At 29.7% G+C, this 23,660-nt stretch overlaps 1 protein-coding gene across 1 annotated transcript; it reads right to left on the minus strand.

Annotated features, from left to right (window-relative positions):
- Positions 1 to 817: 817 nt before the first annotated feature.
- Positions 818 to 1,840, minus strand: LOC119683981 (40S ribosomal protein S18). Its single transcript, XM_038097890.1, has 3 exons — positions 1,740 to 1,840; positions 1,248 to 1,433; positions 818 to 1,184 (listed from the first exon to the last, which is right to left on the minus strand). Exons 1-3 carry the CDS (start codon positions 1,740 to 1,742, stop codon positions 915 to 917), a joined length of 459 nt encoding a protein of 152 aa, XP_037953818.1. The 5' UTR covers positions 1,743 to 1,840; the 3' UTR covers positions 818 to 914.
- Positions 1,841 to 23,660: the final 21,820 nt, after the last annotated feature.

Genomic DNA, 23,660 nt, shown 5'->3' on the forward strand with positions numbered 1-23,660 from the left:
AACCTTTTATACGCTTACTTTTCAACTCAACAGTCTCTCAACTGTGAAATGCAACGAGTCCAAGTTCTATTTTTTTTATAATTAATGATAATTATTTTAATCGGGCATTATTACTGGTTCCAGCGGTCCTAGCTTTTATAAATCTAAAAAATCTATAATCTATAAAATATGCCCAAAACTAAGTTAATTCGGTTAGGAGCTTTTGCAGCACAAAAGATCAACTATGGTTGCAGTGCTCTGTTCCGTTGAGAGCTGGTACTCTGTTTATTCCTATTCCTAAGTTAGTTTCCAATCTCTGCAACATCAAGCGAAGCTATGACACAACTAAAAAAGATCAAGTCACGCTCTATAAAAATAAAGCTTATAATTTTTTTAAATGTGAATATTTACTGAAATGAGGAAAACTGAAATAATAAAATGAGTATTTTGGAGATCCATGTCCTGTCACACAGTAATATCTTTAAGTTTATAACTAGGCCATCACACATAAAACCACTGCACAACTTAATTCTAAACAAACAATCAGTACTGGCAATTGAATAAGCCAGTGGTGGAAGGTAATATATGTCACCAACTTTACAACTAACTATAAGCTATTTTCTTAGGACGCACAAAACTCGAATTAGTTCTTCAGTACTTGTTCTTAGTATTTTCCGAACTTCTAATACCTTACACACTTCTTGTTTCACATCAAATTCATTCGAATTTACGACCATTTCCATATATGTAAGTTCCTTAAATGTTATTAACATCGTTCAGATCACAATTACAACAAAATTATTGATCACAACTTTGCACATTCACTGGCAATGATAAATACTTTTACTTCTCGAACCTTTGTTTGTTTTATTGAATGTAATTATCAGGATTTCAATAGTATTTTAATGTAAAAAAAAAAATCAACATGAAAATGTTTACTTCTTTTTGGACACACCAACAGTGCGACCACGACGACCAGTGGTTTTGGTGTGTTGACCACGTACACGGAGACCCCAGTAGTGACGTAGACCACGATGAGAGCGAATCTTCTTCAAACGCTCCAAATCTTCACGCAATTTTGAATCCAAATTAGATGAGGTCAATTGGTTATATTTACCATCAATGATATCTTTTTGTCTGTTAAGGAACCAGTTGGGAACCTTGTATTGCAAGGGATTAGAGATGATAGTAACAATTTTATCAACCTATAAGAATGAAACATAATAAATTGCTGATATGTTTGTGACTATATGAGTATGTAAACAAACCTCTTCCTCAGTACATTCACCGGCACGCTTAGTTAAATCGATATCTGCCTTCTTCAACACAATGTTGGAATAACGGCGACCAACACCTTTGATGGCGGTCATGGCAATACCAACTTTGCGTTTACCGTCAATATTCGTATTCATGATACGAAGGATGTGTTGAAACTTCTCAGGTATGACCAGCGACTGTAAATACACATAGTTTATAATTAAAAATTAAGTAAAACTAATACCAAAAGCAGTTTAAAAATTTATAATTAAATAATTTTATAAAACACGACACAATATTTGCGAGTTTTGTTTTGTTTGCATTACAGCGTCCAAGCGGATAGCATTCTTTTGTCTACATTTTTTAGTTTTTGTTGCAAATGATTGCAAACTATTTTTTTACAAATCAAAACTTCAAATATTGGTAAAACGATTTTTTCACTTTTTGTTTCACATAATTAATGGATGTTTTTAATTTTTAATGATAATATTTTACAGACGCACCATTTTGCCTTCTATACGCGACGAAAATCTTGCCGAAAAAGACAGTCACAGGAGACATTTCAAACGTCAAACATACTTCAAATTGTAATGACATCTGGTGGAGAAATTTCGTTTATGGCATTTGACAGATTTTCTCTATGGAGAAATGGATGGCAATTTCAACATGTTTTTTATGCAAATACAATTAACATAGCTTCATTTATAAGCAATGAAAATAACGTAGTATCATCTATAAACAATTCACTTTAAAAATACAATATATTCTTATTAAAATGAATTGATATTAAAATATGTTGTGTATAATTAACCTTCAGTATTTAAAAGTGAGATACAGGTGTCGCTAAATATGTATGAGGTTTAGATCTCTGCTAGAAACTAAAAATTACAACTGAAGATGTGTTGGAAAAAAACGCAATTATTGTAAAATATTTTAATTCGGAGTGTATGGAAAGTATAGTAAGGTATGTAAATTTGTATATATGTATATATTACTATACGTAAATATGAAATAATTATTTTTGACTTGAATTATAAAGGAAAATAATATGAAATGTATAAAGAATATATCCAACATAAATGAAAAAAACAAATTCTATATTTAGGTAAAATTAATTTTTTGTGAATATAATTTTTTATAAAATATCTTAGTGTAATAAAATATTTAAATAAAAAATATTGAATTTTATTTTCATTTTTAACTTCGGCTAAAAATTAAAAACAAACAATTTTAAGACCAATATAAAATTATCATTCAAATTGATATTTGTATATATGTCCTGTGTACAGTTTAGTGTTCTATAAATTGTCTGTTGTTTTATAAACATCTGTGTCTGTTTATTAAATCTAAGATTGTAGTTCGAGAGTACAATGGTAGTTTACTTTGATCCAGCTGCGATAATAATCCTAGCTGTCTTGTCACATCAAGTATTCGATGGATGAGATACGATTATAATTGACAATATCATCTGTTACAGACTTGATTAGTAGATTTATATCTGTATTAAAGACTGCGTATGCTCACTGTAAACGAGTTCGATAGTTTTCAGTGGGGTTTTATTCTTCATTGCGTTAGCATTCTTACCATGTTTTTCTGATAAGTTCTCTATTATGTGGTTATCATTTTAGAGCTATTCGTAAAGAAATCGAAACTATTGCGTTTCCGTTACTAAATTTCTTTACTATCACTTTTCTTCTATAACACATCAGATCTCTTTTCCAAACATTATTATTGAATGTATATAATCCGTAATTGTTGTGTTAATTTGTAGGATTTTACTAACTACGTCCAAAGGTTGAAGTTTTGAATTGAAGTGTTGCCTTTACCTTGTTCTTTGCTTTCACTCCTACCCGGTTGTGAGTAAGGTTAAGATGATTTCGAGGGGAACAAATTTTACTAACCCATACATAAACTAATTAGATACAATTTTTTTTTTATTAAAGAAAAAAGTGTTTTCATGATTTCAGGAGAGCTACTTTGGGAGTTTGAATTTGTGTTAAGATACTGACTTTTTTTGTATGGTTTTACAGAAGAAGTTTCTGAATGATTTGTTCCCAATTGTGATTGACTACATGCGGCGTTAGTTCAGGATGAATTGTATAATAAAATGAACAGTGCTAAGCAATATGTCATAAAACTATAAAATAAGTATAATAAATACTTGCTGAATTAAACCTTCATTACTTAAATTGATTTTTTGTCGTATTTAATTAGAATTTTTTAACAAAATTTTATGATATTACAAGTACCTATGTATGTATGTACGCAATACAAAAAGTAAAAGGATTTAAATTTAAATTTATAAATTTTATTAGCTAAGATATTTAAGAACAATTTATTGAGTCCAGTGTAACAAAAAACTTGTAGACAACTGTTTACTACGAAAAGCAAGAACATCGTAAAATATAAACATGCAGACAATATTACATTGCCTTATAAGTATGATTGATAGCCTATATTCAACAAATCACATCATACAGATTGCAATAACAAACTATCAACATAATATTGCCTTATCAACATGCTGCTATGCGTATCCAACACAGATTACACTAGAGCAACTAACAAATAATCCTGCATTTGTTTATAAGCATATGTTGCTTTAGCATCATCTCAGCACAATTGCTATCAACATTGTGTACAGAAACAATTGTTTTGTGTGAATTTATGAATGAAATTGTCAAACGATTTTATAACAAAAACAATACTAAAGCGCACTTGCGCTCTGTTCAACTGCCAGTGTTGTTGTTGTTTTTTGTCCACATGTTGACTGGTGCTACAGCTGCATTTGACTGCTGATGGCCTTTGTTGTTATTTTGCCTTGACAGTCGCGACTCTTGTTTCCTGCGATGATGTTGTGATTAATTCTGAAGCTGCGGCCTTAGCGAATTTTGGCAAAATTGGCGCTTTTACAGTTTTTTCGTAATCGAAGGCGCAGTTGACTTTCGACTCTTTACGCGGTATAATGTGTGCGCGCATATTTCGCATAGTTTAAACAGAGAATTAAACATTATTTCGAACTATATATAAATATAAACAAAGCAAATGAATTAAAAAAATTGATTTTAAAAAATTTATCTAAATATAAAAAATAAAAATTTTGAAAAATTACTCTGAGTTCATAGCACGGAACTGTCCATGGAACTGGCGGTGCCGTCAATATTAAATCATCAGATATGAACCAAAGTGTTGGTGTTGAAAGGTGAAGCGAGTGTATAAAAAAAGTTTATGTACAAATTAAAAATAAATAAATAAATAAATAAATAACGACTGTTCGGAAAAAATATATGTTTTAAAATTTATTTTTATTAGTTTATTGAATAATTTGAATTTTTTGTACAAATTTTGCATATGATGAATTATTGAGTTCAGTGATTTTTTGGAGAAATTTCGGATTCGTGAAGTGAGTACAAATGTTCGCCTTATATAAACAGTTCAATAACATTTTTTTAAAAATTTCTAGCAACAAATATGTACATTTTTAAACTATTTAAAAAATGCTGTCAACAACATATTCACACTTTTGTTTATCACTGATAACAGATTAAATTAACATTTTTTATGCTCAACCGTTGATTAACTTCAATATATCTTTAATACCCTTTAAGTCACCGAAAGTTGAACAGGAATAGAAACCACGAGAATGTATCTCAAACTCTTATTATTTCTACCCATAAGTGCTTCTACCCTTCGGTTAGTGCTTCTTGCTAAAGTCGCAATGTCTTTGCTTCTATAATTATCTTTATCCGATTCTATCTATATCAAGTGTGCGCTTTATAGTCCAGCAACTATTAGGCCTTTAAAAAGATGTTGGCTTTCATTATTCCTGGTGCGTCCTTTTTTAGTCGTATGTCCATGTAGCTCTGATATGCAGACCAGCGTTAAGGCCATTACTTATAATATTATACATATTAATACAGTATTATATTGATAAAATGGTAAGCTATTCATGATTTTTATATTTGTGATTATCGATTAATTTTTACAGTGATTTTTGCATTCTAAAAGAAATGAAAACTAAAGTTTTCATTCGACAAAATAATTATAGTCAATATATGATTTTGTATAAAAGAGAAAAAATACGTCCTTCCACTGAAGTAATCGATTATCTGCATATGTCCAATATGTGAATATTCCGTGGCACTATTTTTCATTACAAAATACAATATAACTTTGGTCAACGTTTCAGAGGGACTATCGCATTCTTTATAAAAGATAAAAATAGAAAAAAAGAGAATCAATGGGATGTATTATATGCATGAAATGAATTTTTCATAGTGAAAACCGATCACCCCAAATAAGTGAATTAGTAGAATGATTTCTAGACAATCTGAGTATGCTGAATTGTGTATCAGTGTTATCAGAGCAAGCATTTACTGGCGGATTGAAAGCAAATAAGTACAGCACATTTCTTACAAAGACGGAATATTCTCATACCTTTAGTTATTCATATCTTGTAAATTTGTTTGTCTCACAAATGTTTGAATTGCTAAAATATTTGCTTTTATTTTACCTAAGATAAATATTTCATTTTTTTTTTAAATTTGAATATCAAAGGTCAAAATTATAATTTATTTGTAAATCGTTTCATATGCAAACATTGTCTAGAGTTTAAATAGAAAAATCCAAAATAACAAAAGCAAAACACTTTTATTAAAACAAGCTTAATATCATACAAACTTAACTATATTCTTTTCTTAAAAACCACATTAGTAGAAATGGTAGATAGAATCAGATCTAAAATAAATTGCTAAACACTTTGTACGTCTGTCTACCGCATCAATAAACAAGTGTTTCAAAAGAGTATTACAATATTGCAGATGCAGTAGGCCACAGGAGTTTTATCATAATTATCAATTGGTAAATCATTGCTTTTAATAGCTTTTAATAGCAATGATTTAATAGCATTCTAAAACTCAAAATTGTACTCATTGTTTATATCTCCAACCAACTCTTAATAAAAAAAGTCTTAAATGGATCTTGAACTTCTTACGGTCATGATCAGAAATATATTTTCAGGGGTTGCATGGTCCTTAAATGGCTATTTTATAATTAATCGATGCTGTTTGGAAATTTATTGCTTACTATTATATCACAATAAACTTCAAATAAATCCTCACACTTATTGTAACTTAAACTTTCCATCTACATTGCTGTAATACAAAGAGCCACACAGATTCGTTATTCTGGGTTTATTATTATTATTATTAAGACATGTTCTTCATTATAAAAATTAAATTAAAAATTTAAAAATTAGAACTTAGTCTATTCACAAATAATATTTATAAACTTCTTCCATTCCTCTCTGTTTCTGGCAGTAAAACGTAACTGGTTAAAGGATTTGCTTGTTTCTGCTGCCACTGTTCTTCGCCAGGTGGTTTTGAGACGACCTCGTCTCCTTACTCCTTGCGGGTTCCATTCTATGACTGCGTGGGCAATTGCATCTGTCGGTTTTCTAAGTGTGTGGCCGAGCCAGCCATATTTGCGTCTCAAAATTTCTTTCTCTATTGGCTTTTGTTTGGTACGCTGCCATAGCTCTTCGTTGGAGACTCTTGCAGGCCACCATATGTTCAGAATACGTCGCAGGCTTCTATTGACAAAGGATTGTATTTTCTGAGTCGAGGCCCTCGTTAGCGACCATGTTTCGCACCCATATAATAATGTCGATTTGACGCAGGCGTTGAATATTCTGGTTTTAGTTTCGACGCTTACATTGTTGGCTTTCCAGATTTTGTTAAGCGATGCGAAAGAGCCATTTGCCTTTTTCACTCTACTGCCGATGTCCTTTGACGTGCCACCCTCGCTGTTGACTATACTTCCCAGTTATTCGAGTTCCTGCACGTCTTCAATGTTTTGATCGTACAGAAGGATGGATGATTGATTGCTTGCTTTCGTTCTCATTGTTTTTGTCTTTGAAGCGTTAATTTTTTTTTCTGGGTTTACCATGAAGAAATTGGAGTACTAGTCAAATTCAATAGACTAAAACAAAAATGCTCATATCAAAACTTCCCGATAAGATCAGTATAAATTATACTATCAGTATCCAGGTCTAATTGCTACAAAGCATGGGTCGTAATATCATATTGAATATAATCGAATATATTCCTATAATCTGAAATCTCTCGTTTGAAATATATTTCAGTGTAAAAAGATATGTTTTGTAAGTCTTCAAAAAGGTACAAGATTCAAGACACAAGTCTATCAATAACTCTGTCCGTCAAATTAGAAACGATGACTAATCGTGTTTTTCCACAAGTAGTCAAGGCTACAAATGTCTTTATTAATCCAATTTCAAAAATATTTTATTAGAAATATTGAATAAATGGTACATATACTCACGTAAAATAATTAACACTAAGGTAATTTCTGAAGAGAAAAGTTTTGCTAATAATAATAGATGAAAACTGTAAGGATTCCAGGCAAATACCTTGTGGAAGTTCTAAAACTATGAAAACATTTCGATAATTAAAAAAACAAGTGTTAATTATACTTATTTGCCGCAATTCAATTTGAATGAAGTCTCTTAAGTTTCTTATTAAATGGTGCCATAATATTTTCAATTACTTTTTTATAGAGCAATTATTTACGGTTGGTAAGCGAAAACTCAGTCATGGAAACTACGAACCCAACTCAAACTGTTCTTAATTGATTTACTCATAAAAAACAGAAGCAGTGACTAAAATGTATGCAAATTTCCTTGTTTTGGATTTGGAGAGTAGCCAAATCCAAATTTAAATATGATTTAAATTTTAAAAGTAAATAGTTTCCTTTTGTTCATGAAAAGTTAAAAGTTTTTTACACATAGAAATAAATTCAAAAAACCACAGACAAAACAAATTAATTTTCCATTTCCATAAATACTTCAAACGCTGAGATACAAATTCCTGGAATTGAAATCTGTAGATACATTCATCAAAGTATGTAACTTTTTCAAATGTTTCTGCAATGACAAAGTTTAATAATTGAATACTTTAAAGGATTGAAAAAATATTCATATTTACATTTATTTATATTTATACTTCGAATTTTGATTAGTTAACTGTTTCGATATCATCTTTTTGGTATATTGTTATTAATAGAGTGCGATCCTATCAGACATTAAAGCGTGCAGTTACCTTATAATCAAAAAGTCCCATCAGATCTGTGACATACTTGATGATATTTTTTTTTATTTATTGCTATGATTATTTACATTATAAACAACAAGTAGCTTGTATCTGATCAATAATATAAGTACACAAACAAGCAATTTTCTAAACAAATTACTCTACGCTCTACTTCGATGCCATGTCAGCAACATATCGACGTTTTAGTAGTCTTGGTTGTCCATACGAGGGTATGATATTAACAGCTTCTGTGTTTACATGTTGCTGCAACCTTAGTTTGTGATATGCTGCTTTCTTTTTTATTTCTTCAGCCACTGTGGACAATTTTAGAACGCGGTGTATATCGCTGTTTCCAATGTACCATGGCGGTTTCAAAATGTTCCGTAGAACTTTGTTCTGAAGAAGTTGGAATATTTCGACGTTACTTCGGTTACCTGATGATATGTAAGGATACATGTTTGAGGCTAAATTTCCATAAGTTAATAATAACAAAAATAATATCTCAGGTGTACTTTTGTATTTAGTCTTATATGTAATGAATACCTCAGCAGAAAAGTATGTATAAGAAATGGACAATATCTATAGCGAAAATAGCATACATAAATTGGAAAAAGATTAAGGAAACAACAACAATGAATATCTAAAAAGACAATTCTCGTTACCTAGTTTCAGATAAAGAAAACCATTTGAAATTTGGAAAGATTACTTTACTAAATTACTGAACAATAAAGGTACTTGCATGTACAGCCGAAAATCTTGTAAGGTGTAAATCTTGTAAGAGGTTCTAACAGATACATACTTTTGGAGGATGTTATGTATCACATACTTTTTAAAGAAGCAAACAAGATGTAGAAAATCATATACAGACTATGTGAATCAGAAACAATAAAAGGTGGTTAAGGAGATATGTAAGTTCTTAGTGTTGTTAAGGTTAACTCAGAATTATAGTACTACAATAATAATAATGATAATGATAATACCTTTCGATAAAAACGAAATATATTTCCTCTCAAATTTGATGCTGTTTATCTGAATGTTTACCTAAAGCTTCTCTAAAGTTTTAAAGTGTGAATTTTTAGCAAAATTCTACTTATAGGTTACATATACTAATTAAGTTTTTTTTTTTCAATATAATGGTATTAAAGATGATGTATTTTTATAATTTTAAATTACATTTGACAATATTCTGCATAATTCAAGATTTCATCACAATTTTCTCTGCAAATGCATGTGTAATCGTTAAAAAATTTGCTGTGGGCTTCCAAGTTTTAGTTTTCAAAATAAATAAAATATAAACCAAATGTAAAAAAAAAATCGAAAGCTATAAAATTTTATCAAAATAATTATCTTGAGCAAATTAAGTCAAAATTTTACAATTTTAGAGAAAAACACCGACATTTGCGTTGAGCGCCACAAGGAAACATAAAGTGTTTGGATATTGCAAATTACAGAACCAGCAAAAGCATAAACAACAACACTGGAACAACATCAACAATCGCAAGAACAACAAATTTAAGCAAACAACGTGTCAGGGCGGCGAGAAACTAATTACCTTCTTACATTCACAAAAAAAAAAAAAAAAAAAAATCATTGCCGGAATTATTATTTCAAAGTGGGTTTCCGAGTCATTGTAAATCTGAGCTCTTATAGTGAATATTTGCAAATATATGTTACACTGATTGGTTGGCTGCTTGGTCAGTTACTTTGTCTCGAATCTCGGTAAATCGAATAATAAAATCTCGTCATCACGCTTATATAAATTTACCAGAGTTTTATTTCATTAAGATTGGCAGATTTATGATCTATATCTCTATCTAAGTAACATAACCGTATTGTAGCCTCCTAACATATTGTCTGAAAAGTGTACATCAGGTTTAAAAAAAAATCTTGCAGAACCATTAAGTTTATACTATGTTCAGACAGAAATTAAGTTAATTTAGAAAGTGTTCATACTGCCCCAAATTAAGGAAATCATATGTTTTTTGTTTAAAAATCGAATGTTAAAAATTACATGCTTTAAACACTAGGTCTGTTCCACGAGCTACTCATAGTAACTTTGAGTTAACACTGTGTATACACAAGCGCGTTCCACCAGCAAATTTTCAAGTATTTTTGTGTAAATTTTACTTCTGTTTTACTCATGTTTTACTATGAGTAGCTCGTGGAACGGACCTACTATTTGTATTTAACCTTAAAACTGAATTTTATATGGAAAGAATAACTTAATTTCGCTGAAACGAAGATGAAATTAAGACTTTTGTAAAATTAATGTGTGTTCTGAACATAGTATTATGCACCAGATAAACATTTATGACACATAATGTTGTATACTTATTTTTTTATTTTAATATAATTAAATGATTAGCTGGTAAAGTAATTGAACAACATTAAGCAAAAGATATTTAGAATTTCTTACAAACTTATTAATGGAAACTGATACTTTTCATAAGCAATAAAAATATTTTGCTGAAATATTATAATGTGAATAATGCTTAATGTACGCAGATATATTGGACTCTTAAGAATTATCAAAGAGGCCAAAATATGTTAAAGACAAAGAGAAGTTTCTCTGGTGCCAAGCATCAGTAAAATATATAGTTTTTACGACTGAAGTGGCGCCCCGTCTGATACTGGCCACGGACGCCGAATATATTAAAATGACCCTGGTGACTTAGTTTATAAGTGCATTTAAAATCGCATGTCATAATAATAATACTTGTAATAATACAAAATTATGTACAATATTATTATTATATGTTAGGCTTAGTTCGTCATATAGCTGTAAAACAAACTTATACTTCAGATACATGTTTATATTGGAAAAACAGCTATATTTGTTTACTTATTTAAAGTAAATATGATTAATTACTTAATTAATTAATTAATTAATTATTACAAATTGCAAGAGTTTTTAAAGGGTTCCATTCATAATAATATGTGAATAATAAAAAGTTAAAAACAAAACTAACTGAAACTTGTTATAAAAATCTTAAATAATTAATTTATCTCAGTTCTTAAATCCCGCCACTGGTTGTACCTATATATATTCAGATGTTTGCAATTTGACAGCTCACGAAATTTGTGATAGTTTTTTCATAAAATATATTTAATCGCCTCATCAAGTGTTCGAAGGTTGTTCATTTATTCAACGCTGAACATGAGCAACAAACAAACGTATAGTAAAAAGTAAATAAACAGGAGAAGTTTTTATATCTGCCTTTCTTCTGGTGCAGATCCTACATTACCCATAGTTCAGCTGCTGATAGCAAATGTCTGCGAAGTGCAAGAATCGGAAATGCAAATCATCGACGTCAGAGATTGACAGCTACTTTCAGCGCCTGTTGTTCGCTCCAAGAGTTTTATTCATTTTATTAAATGAAATTTCCAACGGTGCCTTACAATAATATATTCCGATAAATTCAATAATCTGTTAATTTGCAGATATTTAAACAATTTATTGTATTATTTTTTTTTCTTTGTTGGGATATCACTTGCTTTTGTCCAGGCACGAGTAGAGCAAAATCTCCTGAAGAAATATATTATGTAGCAAAATTCGAAAGGCAGACTCTGAATAGTCAATATTTGCGTGGTTGGGGCTTCGTTGATGTTTGAGCTGAGCAAAGTTTACTGTAAAACGACATCAGCAGCCAATGTACAACGTTATAACCATTATGTACACTAAAAGATACTTTTTGAACTTGAACTAACTAGCATCGAATAAAAGCAGAATATTAACTTAAAAGTCATAAAAATGATTCCACTTTTTTGCATTTTTGCACAATTTGTTGCATTTTTTACAAAACAGATATTCATGTAAAGCGAAGTATCTCAACTTTAAAAGTTCATTTAAAACTATTTCGTTTGGATTTTGTCTATTTTTCAGAAAAGTATCTTGCAATTGTTATTAATTTTTTTTTTTCTTCTATTGTTTAATGTACTATATTTTGCCAATATTTACTTGATATCAATATTTTTTGTTTATTTGCACTCAGTTTTGGTTTCAGTACGTTTTTAGTAAGGAAGATGCTGACTGATTTTCTTTCGCGGCGTGTGCTTGATAGAGATTTGAACATTACGAAAATTAAAAAATAAAACTTAATTGATAGACATAAAATGAATTTTAAAAAATAAATAAAATAAATTCGCAGCTTTCTAAAAGAATTTTTATGCAAATTGTTTCAATATGTTAAAAAAATATGGCTTTATTTTTAGCTCTTAACTATATGTGCACAAATATTGAAGTTGAATTCACACAGCTGAGTTCGTTTTTGCAGCTAAGCAAATTGTTCTTGTACTTGACCTTCTCATATCGAAATGAGATTTTGTGAGAAGATACAATTTTACAACTTTTAAAGATATTTTAAAAGTAATAGTACAACTTTTAGAAATGAATATACGTACAGTCAAATAAACAAAAGAGTGTTTCTGACTTGGTAAATTGACTATCCATATTCAATGGGTTAAACTGTTCAAAAACTATCTTCTTTCACACACTGTTTCACACATTAAAAAGGGAATAAAAAGCCATCAATTATCGAATAAAATAAACTTTAACCCACTTCTTTATTTTTTTTATTTTTATTTGCCATCTTAAAATTAAGAATACGAATATAATTTAAGTATAAGCAATCTCAGCTGAAACTGCTTAAGAGTCTAAGAAATTATAAAAAAGTTACATGTAGAAAATGGATGCTAACAAAGACGATTTTCACAAATTTCGATTTGAACTTTAAAAGTACTAAGATGGGTCTAATAGAAACACAAGCCTCTTTTGGAATACCTTGCAAGCAATTTCGATATATTTGAAGCTATGCTACTGATAAATTGAAAGATTTGCGTATATTGAAACAATATTACATTATAAAGTGGATTGATTTCCAGAGTATGCGGTTAGATGACGGTGCCTATAAATATTTTGACTTAGTTAAGTAGATAAAATAATATCACTTATTTTACTTCAAGTACTTCTCACAAGAAGTATTTAATTTTTATTTATTTCTATAATGTCTTTAACTACTTCTTACAACAAGTATTCAATTTTTAATTATTTCTAAAGTTTTGCTATTATTTTTTTTGGAAATAGAATACCTATACATGGTTAAAATATTGTTAGAGTTACAGTGTATTCTGTATTTTCCGGCCAAACAAAATATTAAATCAAGTCCTTTGGACAGAACAAATGTAAGAGATATCAACCTTGAAATTCGCAAAAGAAAATTTGGATGGATTGGACACACACTTCGAAAGACTTCTACCGAAATTTGTCAACAGGCGTTAGTATACAGCCCGAAAGGTATCAGAGAAAGAGGTCATTCAAAAACAATATGGTGAAGGCCAACGTTAAATGAAATAAATACCGCTTTACAGCCCCTGCAAATGTCCCTTCGACAGGATATTGTCCGTGTGACTTGAAATAGTTTATTAAGAAAGTAAGACAAAAAGCTATATTGTTACAAATATATTTACAATGAAAGCTCTGTTAAACAAGCATTATTCACATAAAGTAATGTCTGTTTCAGTATTGAATTTTCTCAATTTATGTTTTTATATGAAGTATGTTCTTCTGAATTGGAACTTCTCTTAACTGCAAAGAATTGTTGGTTCTGTCGGTTTCCGTTTGAAGAAGCTTTCACTCCACCACTTTACTTCAAAGTAAAATACATAAGTATATATATTTAATAATGTATTTAAAATTGATTGAAGAATATTGTTGAAAACAGTTGTGTAAGTAAATCGTAAATAATTGAAAATGTTGAAGAGATATACCGGTAAAGCCAAAGCTGGAGGGATTTTTTTTTGTTTTAGTTTATAAATTTTTTATAAAATTTTTTTCCAGTATTATAAAAATTACAAGAACTTATTATTTATATCACAATTAGATGAAAGATATTGTCCAAATATAACAGCGAGTCCTATGATTCCTCAAAGATGTCACTATTACATTTTATTAAAGTTTTATTTGGTTACTATTTTTTCTAAAGTTACTGTGTTTTGTATTTGCCAAACTTAAGTTTCATCTTCATATTACATAAAGTGTTTTCGCATTTAGAGAAACTTTATTAGCAATATATTTACCTTACTTACCTATGATAGTCATTCATTGCTTTAAATATTACGTCATAGATTGAAAGATTGAAAGTGACAAAAATTTATATTCGGTATACTTAAAATACTGCCTGCCCCAGCTGTCACATTAATCATTTTCACTAAAATCAAATAATAAAGGTGACTAAAGACATCCTCGTCATATTCTGTAGTACGTATTAAGGCAATGTGATATCTGCTCCAGATGTTCTCATCAGTTTGAAACTGACGTTGACATAAAACATTAAAAATTTTTTCACAATCTCCACCTACTCATTTCACATATATGAAAATGCCAGTATTTCAACAATTGCCGCTCTGAAACTACTTTTACTGAAAAATAGTCGTTTTTTTAGAGGATGATTTATGCCAACATCACAAGTCAAGTCAGTGATAAATGCAAGTAAAATTAAATTATATCTAATTGCTTTTAAATATAAGTACAATGAGAATAGCATTTAAGAAAATAAACTATTTACTATTACTAAAGTTATAAATGAACAGAAAAAAAAATTTATAATGAAAATTTTGAAATTTAATATCTTTTCGACAACACCCACACAATTAACCTAGATACAATGACTATGGATTACGTACGCTGTATTTTAAAGAAATTAAAAATTGTTTGAAATTAAATGCAACATAAAATTAATGGAAGATAAAAGTGAGAGTAATTAGGTAGTTAAAAACCTGCCACACAATGACAGGATATTAATGTCCTGATGTATGCAAAGTATGCTTTTACGAAGTCATAACGAACTTTGGCTATTAGTTTCAATCGATAACTGAACACATACTGCGATGACCACTTACCATTGAATTGTCAGAACTCATTGCAGCTCGGAAACTCAGAATCGCGAATCATCTCGTAGGCACCAGAAGAGATTCTGCGTGGATATTTGAATGGCCGAAGGTTTAAGACGAAAAAATGAAAAGCGGAATGTCATGATTTGAATACCACAAAAACGAGGAAATGCCAAGAATCCATTGAGCAAAAATATTTGACAAAAAATACACGTGGCTAAGTTACAAAAGGGAAATTAAGTACGAAATTTAAAAAACAAAAATAACCTTTGGTAAAATATTTTCTAAACAAACGCCCGGTGATGAATTACAATGGGCGGATGGTATTAAAGCATTGGAAATAAAGGAAATGGAAAATTTTAAAAATTCTCGGAACGTATGCAGACCTTCATTGTTTTGAAAGGACAGTTTATTGATATTGAAATTTTATAAAGTGAAATTGCTTTAAAGGCAATAAGTAAACAACTTTTCGCATAATTTAAATTCACTTCATTACTTTCATTGTTACTTTGTTTTATTGTACTATTCACTAAATAATTTTCCAATTTTCGTTAAGAGCATTCGTCTAATTAAGTAGTGGCTCCTTCTCGTAAACACAAAAACTGTTCAAATATACTACGAGTGCCCACTAAACAAAATCGGTGTCCATTTGTCATTTGATTTGGCGCAGAGTAACATCATTCGGGCAATGGTACGACAACAGCTGACATCCAGCAGCCAACAGCCAACAGCCAACAGCCAACATAGAAATATTGTACGTCCAATAGGTCGCGTGTCAGAGTAAAATTTATTGCAATGGGTAGGCGGAGAAAAAACCCGCCTAAGCCAATTTAATGCCCTTATAGGACACATGGTATAAGAAACCCAAGAATTTATAAGAAAAATCTGTCCATTGACCATAAATAGGAATAAAGATGTGATTCACTCCATGTACACATATTAATAATAATATAAAACATGTAAAAAAAATGTAAGCAGCATTATGTATTCCTTATGTACTTCAATAAAATACATGAAGTCATATATGCCATATAATGCAGTTACAAATAAACGAGTACGTGTGTGCTTATTTTCTTTAGGGAAATAATAATAACAGTAATAAAAATGTATACAATAAACCCAAAAATGTGAATTTTCTATCCAAACAGCAAATCTATTGAATCTTGGCTAAGATGTTGAAAGCTGCTTTAAGATCCATATTTGAGCCGGAAAGCAAACAAACTTTTATTAAAATGTCCCTTAATTGCAAAGGGTATTTTCGTAAAAAATAATATTTTTATTTTTATAAAAAACAACTTCATTAAAAAGCGCTTTCCTTCAAAAAGCATGAAATTTTATTAAAATATTTTCTGCGGCAGCACTCCTTCAGTTACTGTACACATTCGTTAGAAAAATGTTATTAAATTTGCGTGATGTTCAATTTGAGGAATCCTAAGGATTTATTTTTGTATGCAAAATTTAAAGAAAAAACTTAAAATTGTTTTTTTCAATGAGTTTTCCACGAATTGAATTTAATTTCCCTTACATATGACGCTTATTTACTTGTAGTTTTCATTAAATACTGAAGATGTCTTTAATGAGGAACAAGAAAAAATACTTGAAAATTTTTAATCTTCAACGGAAATGATTTTCCATTCAACGGACTTAAATTGCTTCCGTTATTAGAAACTATATTTCTTTTTCAAAATAAGGACATCAAAAGTGGTTCGTTTTCTAATATCCTTAAAATACAAAATGCAAAGGTTATCTATTACGTGGTCTTGACTTCAGAGTACTTTTTAAGGGACTTATGTTACACAGAATTGTCTCCTCATTGCCAAATATATTTAGTTTAAGAATTACAAAATTATATTATATTATTATATTATAACTTTTAAGAATCATTTAATTTGTTAAAATCGTAAAAAGGTGCTATAAAGGTGGTTATTCAAAATTGCACTGTGTTTTCTCTACTGATAAGGCACATTTTCAGTTGAAAAATAATCCTACAAACAATTCTACCAACTTCTAAAAGCAACTTTTGGATTATTGTATTAATAAAGAGTAACAGTATGTCAAATTTGTTTTATTTATTAGCCGTAAAATTAAATATTAGGTAAGATGTCCTACCTCAGTAGACCGAAACTAAAGTTGTTAGCAGATTATCACGGCCTGCGTTTTTATATTAATAAGATATGTCTGAAGATATATAATGTAATTTCTGCCTGGGTGTGAATGAGACTAATAGTCATATTCCCTTAAACTGCCCGGTTTTGATTTGAGTCAGAATTACCTTCTGTTCAGGTAAACTCTGTAAGTAACCCTAAAAATCTATAATGGTTGAAGTATTATTATTATTCCATTATTATTATTTCATTTTACTCTAAGCAAAGAATCGTTTTTTTGTGGATAATCATTAAAATTTCGATGTTTTGAAACGAGCAACATGTTGTGAATGATAGTCTGTCACTCAAAAACTTTCTTTCGTCATTCAATAGCATATTTTTGCGTGGTTGCACTAACACACCTACAGCGTGCGTAAACACCCTTATTCTTTAAAAATTTTATTTGAATAAATAAATAGAATAAATTTGAGCAAAAGCGAGCGCAACTTAAATGACATTCAAAAATGATAGTCTGAACCACATTTTACTCAGTCTAAAGCGCGTATTACACATCAAGAATTTATGTTAAGAATATTTGTCGTCGATTGCTATTACACATCAAACTAGTCGACATTACTTTGAACATACAATCATGTGTACATTTAGCCATGACTCAAAGTCCATTCACATTATTACATTTTGCTAGAAAAAAAACTTTTATTTTTTTGGGGTTTTGTTTAAATTTTTATAGTATTTTTAATAATAATAAATTTATTATTAAGTAATTTTTATATATATACGTGTTAAGATTTGATGTATTTATTGTGATAATGTGATGTTTAATAATTTTATAATATTTAATTATTTTATAATAGTTAATATAAAAATACATAATATTAAAATTAAAAAAATATAGTCATGAGATCCCTTGTATATCCTATCATCGTGGACTACTGCACAACTTCGCAACTTTTTGTTGACTGACTCAGTAGTCGAATACTTTACGGACACATACTTTATCCTATATGTCACTCTTCTTACATACATATATGTATTACCAATAATTGACCGCTTTTTTACTTAGTCGCTAATAGGTACGTTATCTACTGTTGAGTTAATCCATGAGATAAGTACTACCATAAGTGAGTCATTAAAAGATTCAACATTAACAGTCCACCACCACTTACTTAGTGATACTTGACGTACTTAAAGGGAAAATAGAAAAGTACTTAAACGGATGTTAGGGAAAAAAGTAAAATAAGTTGAGAGCACTTAATCAATATTCCATAAGACTCAACAGTATATTTAGGCACTCGGTTAAAATGGTAGAACCTATTTAAGTAACACAACACAAATACATAAGCAAACACAATCATCTACGTACACATATACTTACTTGAAAGTGAAAGCACACAGACGCATAGTCAGAAGTAATAAGATTAGTGTGTCCTTTGGGCCAACTCTTGTTGTCTGTGTAACCACACAAGTGACCACTTGGCATACATTTAATTTGTGTGTTTATGGTCGAGAATTTCAGCTTTTATCCTTATTTTGGTTTATGCTTTTGTATGATAAAATTATTTAAGCCAAGGATATTCTTTTTTTCTATCGTAATCCTAATTTTCGATATAGTGATTTTTCGAGTATAAATTCTAGCAAATCTTCACCTTTAGTTAAACCCAATAAAAATATGCCAATATTCATGGAAGTGGACGGAGGGAAACTCCTTTAAGTGTTAAATTGTTTAGAGTTTTTAAGTTGTTTAAGTGCTTTTGTTTTAAATAAAAAGTTGGATCCAGTTAAGTGTTCTCTCGTTTAATTGCTTTTAAAATGAATTGTTGGACCACGATTGTGAACCATAAAATCTTATGTCGGATTATATTCAACTACTTAAAAAACATATAAATAAAACATTGTTGGGATTCTTATTGAAAACTATTCGAAAGATAAAAGTTTGGCAAAACTTTCTTTCTGCTTTCTTTCACACCAACTTAAAGCAAGAAAATATTTAAAAATTGTTAAAACTAACAAAAATTCAAACTTAAAAATGTTACTTTTTGAGTTGGAAGTAATAAATTGGTTAACATGGAGTGAAAAACTATAAAAGCAAATATCGCTTATTGATTCACGTCAGTTTAAATAATTCATGGCATGCAATTGAAAGCAGCTTAAATCTATCTTCAGCTAAGCACACACAAGCGTATTTATTATCCTCACAAGTTTTTTGGTCGGGTGCAATAAATTCTGAATACGAGGCAAATTATGCTCTTAAAATTTTTCCAATTGAAGGAATGGAATGTGTACAAACCGGGTAATGGGAGTTACTAACAGCAATGCAAGTAAATGTAGTTAATGGAATTATTGTAGTATTTTTTCAAAGAACTCAATATATTTTATAAAAGTTTTGGTGATGATTGAACACTGTTAGATGAATATTATTGGAAATTAGGGAAAGCTTTTAAATGGAATGAAAGCATTCATATCGTATGCTAATTTATAAATTCACAAAAATATGCTAATAACTAAACTAGCGCACTAAATCCCTCTCACTGAAGAGTTCCTGATATAAAGCATGTCATGATTAAACTAATTTTATTTATATTTTATATATTGAACTTAGTATTTACTAAGTAATGGAATATGCGTAATAAGCATTCCAAGATAGAAGTTTGTGTAGTTCATAATATAGATTAAGTGTATTACATTATATATTCCAGGACTTACTGAATTAAATACATATTATGTTATATCACACAATACACATTTATGGACTACACTGATATTGGACGGAGATATAGGCTTCCGTCTTCCGATCCACACTAAAGTTAAACAGCCAGAAAAATGTCGCTTTATAGTCGTAAGAATGAAGGAGCTCCTAATATCAGATAGAAATATAAGTTCTTGGTAAAGTATAGCACTCTTGATCATCACTAACACCAAGCAACCGAAAAAAATGTAACTACAAGGTGGAGACAACACGTTAGCATTGTATATGCCACCATGTTGTTGAGATGGGATCTTGTGGTAACCCATCAGTTAATTTGTCAGTACTCTCGGCTCTGCCCTGCTGAAGAGACAACTCTTCTCATCGAGCTTATGATCAACTTATGGTATTTTTCATAACCAGTGGTTTGGCTATAATTGAAATCACTATACCATTGTATCCCTATAGCGTAAACAGAAATTAATCAAGTATGCTGTTACTTGGTTACTGTTACAATCTATGTGATGGATTTTAACGTTGTACGTAGGTAGTCTCGAACGGAGCGCTGCACTGATAACTGTGAATTACCTTTAAATTCGTTAACCAAATCACACAAGAGTACTTGACTTTGGAATTAAAATTTCTTACGTAGATGTTGTATTAGGAAGAACATAAAAGTTGTTTATTTTATCGCCTAAAGACATTAATTCCTCTTATTATAAAATATAACAGTAATATTGCATTGCCTGTATCTGGTAAATTTTCAGGCAACTTCTGGTTCTTCAATTCGTAATTATATAGCATTGAATAATATTAAAGAATAATGACATTCACACACACACATCTATCTATACATATGTGACGTATAGATAGATGTCTAATAAGTACTCTATAATAGTATACCACTAATCTATATAACCTACAGATGAATATAAATTAATAGATGACGTATCAATAATGCAAGGAAAAATATTTAAAATTCAAACGTTGATTCATTTCTTTATTAGACCTTATATTTTTAAACAAATTTTCTCAGTTCTACAAATTTAATATTTTTAACAACCATATATTATATTGACAAAGGATAGGAGTTCTGGAGCCCAAAGAAAAGTAATCGCTGCTTGCTTTCATGAAAGCTGTCGTTTACAAATATTACTTCATTACATCTTAACAAATATTGATGCATGTATACTTACGTAATTGTTCCTGGAAGTATTGCCAGGGGTACTGGTACACTACTGAGCACTGAGCACTGAACACAGCAGCGAAGCGGCGAGGCACTGAGCAATTTTAAAAAAGAAAAACTCATGCGAAAACATATGTCAATAATTGCACGAAAGAAAAATGGTGGTTTACAATATTGACAAGATAAATGGTTATGAAGTGCTTGAACAGTGAAGATATATGTGTGTAAAGGGCTTCACACACACAAAATAGAAATTTTATTTCAAATTCTTTTATACAATTTAATTTAGAAATGTTTAATAAATAAAGTCTAACACATTTCGTGCATTTCCTACTGGTTACCTCGCAACAAAAAGCGAATTCATGATTAATCACCGGAAATCCTGAAACGTTACGTTTATTGTTAATTTATCAATTTTAATAAAAATTAAAAATGTTTCAAAATTTGTGGTTTGAATTGTCCTGAACGTGTTCAACTGCACAAATAAAAACCCGTCACCATATTAGCCGCAGCCTCGGTGAATGCAAACAAACAAAAAGCAATATTTTCACACAGGATATTCAGGATGTTTTTTCCTTTTTTTGATCCTTTGCAACAAAAACGACCTCATAGGTCAAAAATTACAAGCAAAGTAAAAACACAAGTTCGTGTCAAATGCCAAAACTTGAATGTAAAACAATGGGAAAGGATATCAGAGGCTGCACGTTAACATATTGAACACAGGCGAAATATTATAACAACAACAACAAAGCAAAATATTTTCCCTTTTTTCTACAAAATTTATGGCAAATGGCAGGATTCTCTTATATAAATTTAATTGCCTACAAACATGAAAGCAATGTTTGGGTTTTTGCTGGTGAAGCCATGTTTAGGCTGAGGCATTTTAAGTTGAATTGTTTTAAAATTTATTTTGTTGCGAAATATAAAATAAAAATAAAAATAATATAAAATTATGCCAAAATGTACAGCATGTTCCGATTAATTCGAGGTGAAGTATTGAAGAGGGTTAAACAGTGTCATTATTGGCAAAATAGAGCCTTTGTATGCGATTCAGAAGAAATAGTTACTTGATAAAAAATAAAAGACTTGATATAAAATTGAGGGAAAAAACTAAGAAAATAACAAATAAATTTGAAGTGGGATAATTTGTGTCACAATAATAGGCCATTAAAATCAAATACAATCGAAACTTAACAGCCCTCAGCAACAATTTTATCCTTGATCTTATACTATTAAAATTTATGTCATGTTATGTTAATAAATATTTATTTATTTAAAAATAGTTGGATTCCATTTCACTTTAAAAATATATAATAAAATTCTAACTTTCTTTAACTAATTAATTTATGTTACGCTTTAAATTAAACTTATCGAACTACTTTAGTATAACTCTACACGGATTATGTATTAATAATAGCACATATTGTTACACATTTTTCCAGTTAAATACATTAGTATAAAGATAGCATTATATAGTAAACCAATCGAATATATTTTCTAATCGAAAATATAGAAAAGGGTTCATAAGATTTAATATTGAAACAGCAAATATATTAGAAGAATCAATGAAGTATCAATGAAGTAGAAAGAATATATATCTTTTTCTGCGACTACTACATCTGAATAAACCATGCGTTGTACAAGTTTAATCACAACAGTGACATTGTTCCATCAATTAACATAGTGTAATACTACAGGATTGCAATGTAATACGACAGTATCTCCATGTAATACGTTTAATGTAGTTGTAGTATAACAATAGAGGAATTTGAGTATTCTCTTAGGTCTCCAGCCGCTTATGGTGTCCTTTCAGCAGTTATGCCGTATAGGATAGCGCTCTCTTCAGTTAATTTAAAAGAAAACAAGTGTGATCTTTCAATCTAGATTTGAATGTCTGTTTGATACAGTAAAGTACATTGTACTAACAATGTTTTGTATTTCTTACCTATATACTAAATATAACCAATCAGTACGTGGGTTACTCCCTTATCATTATTATTTTAATATTTAAAATAATTCTTTACTATTCTAACATATTCATAGTAAGAAATGTTTAACTATTTAATAATTAGATTTTATATTTAAATATTTATAATAAATGCATTACCCCTTTTTAAAGAGCCTTCACTTGGTTGTTAATAATAATGTTAATGAAAAATAAGGGTTTGTCAAGAACGGTATTTGAAACAATAGTTGAAGATGAAGTAGATGTGGACACAGTAGTGGCGCCTGATTAGGAAGCTGTATATGGCAAAAACTGAACACGGGTCGTTAAATTTAATTAAGTAAATAATTAATACTTCAAAAGAAATCAACAATACCAATAGTCAGATATGTCAAAAGTTTGACAAAATAATTCTACTATAAAGCATTCGTATATAATAAGGTTCCCAATTACTAGACTAAAGCATTTGAGTTACAATTTTATGTACTGGCAACCTTTGTAGCTATCATTC

This window comes from Teleopsis dalmanni, chromosome 2, assembly GCF_002237135.1.
Source record: "Teleopsis dalmanni isolate 2A chromosome 2, ASM223713v2, whole genome shotgun sequence".
NCBI lineage: Eukaryota > Metazoa > Arthropoda > Insecta > Diptera > Diopsidae > Teleopsis > Teleopsis dalmanni.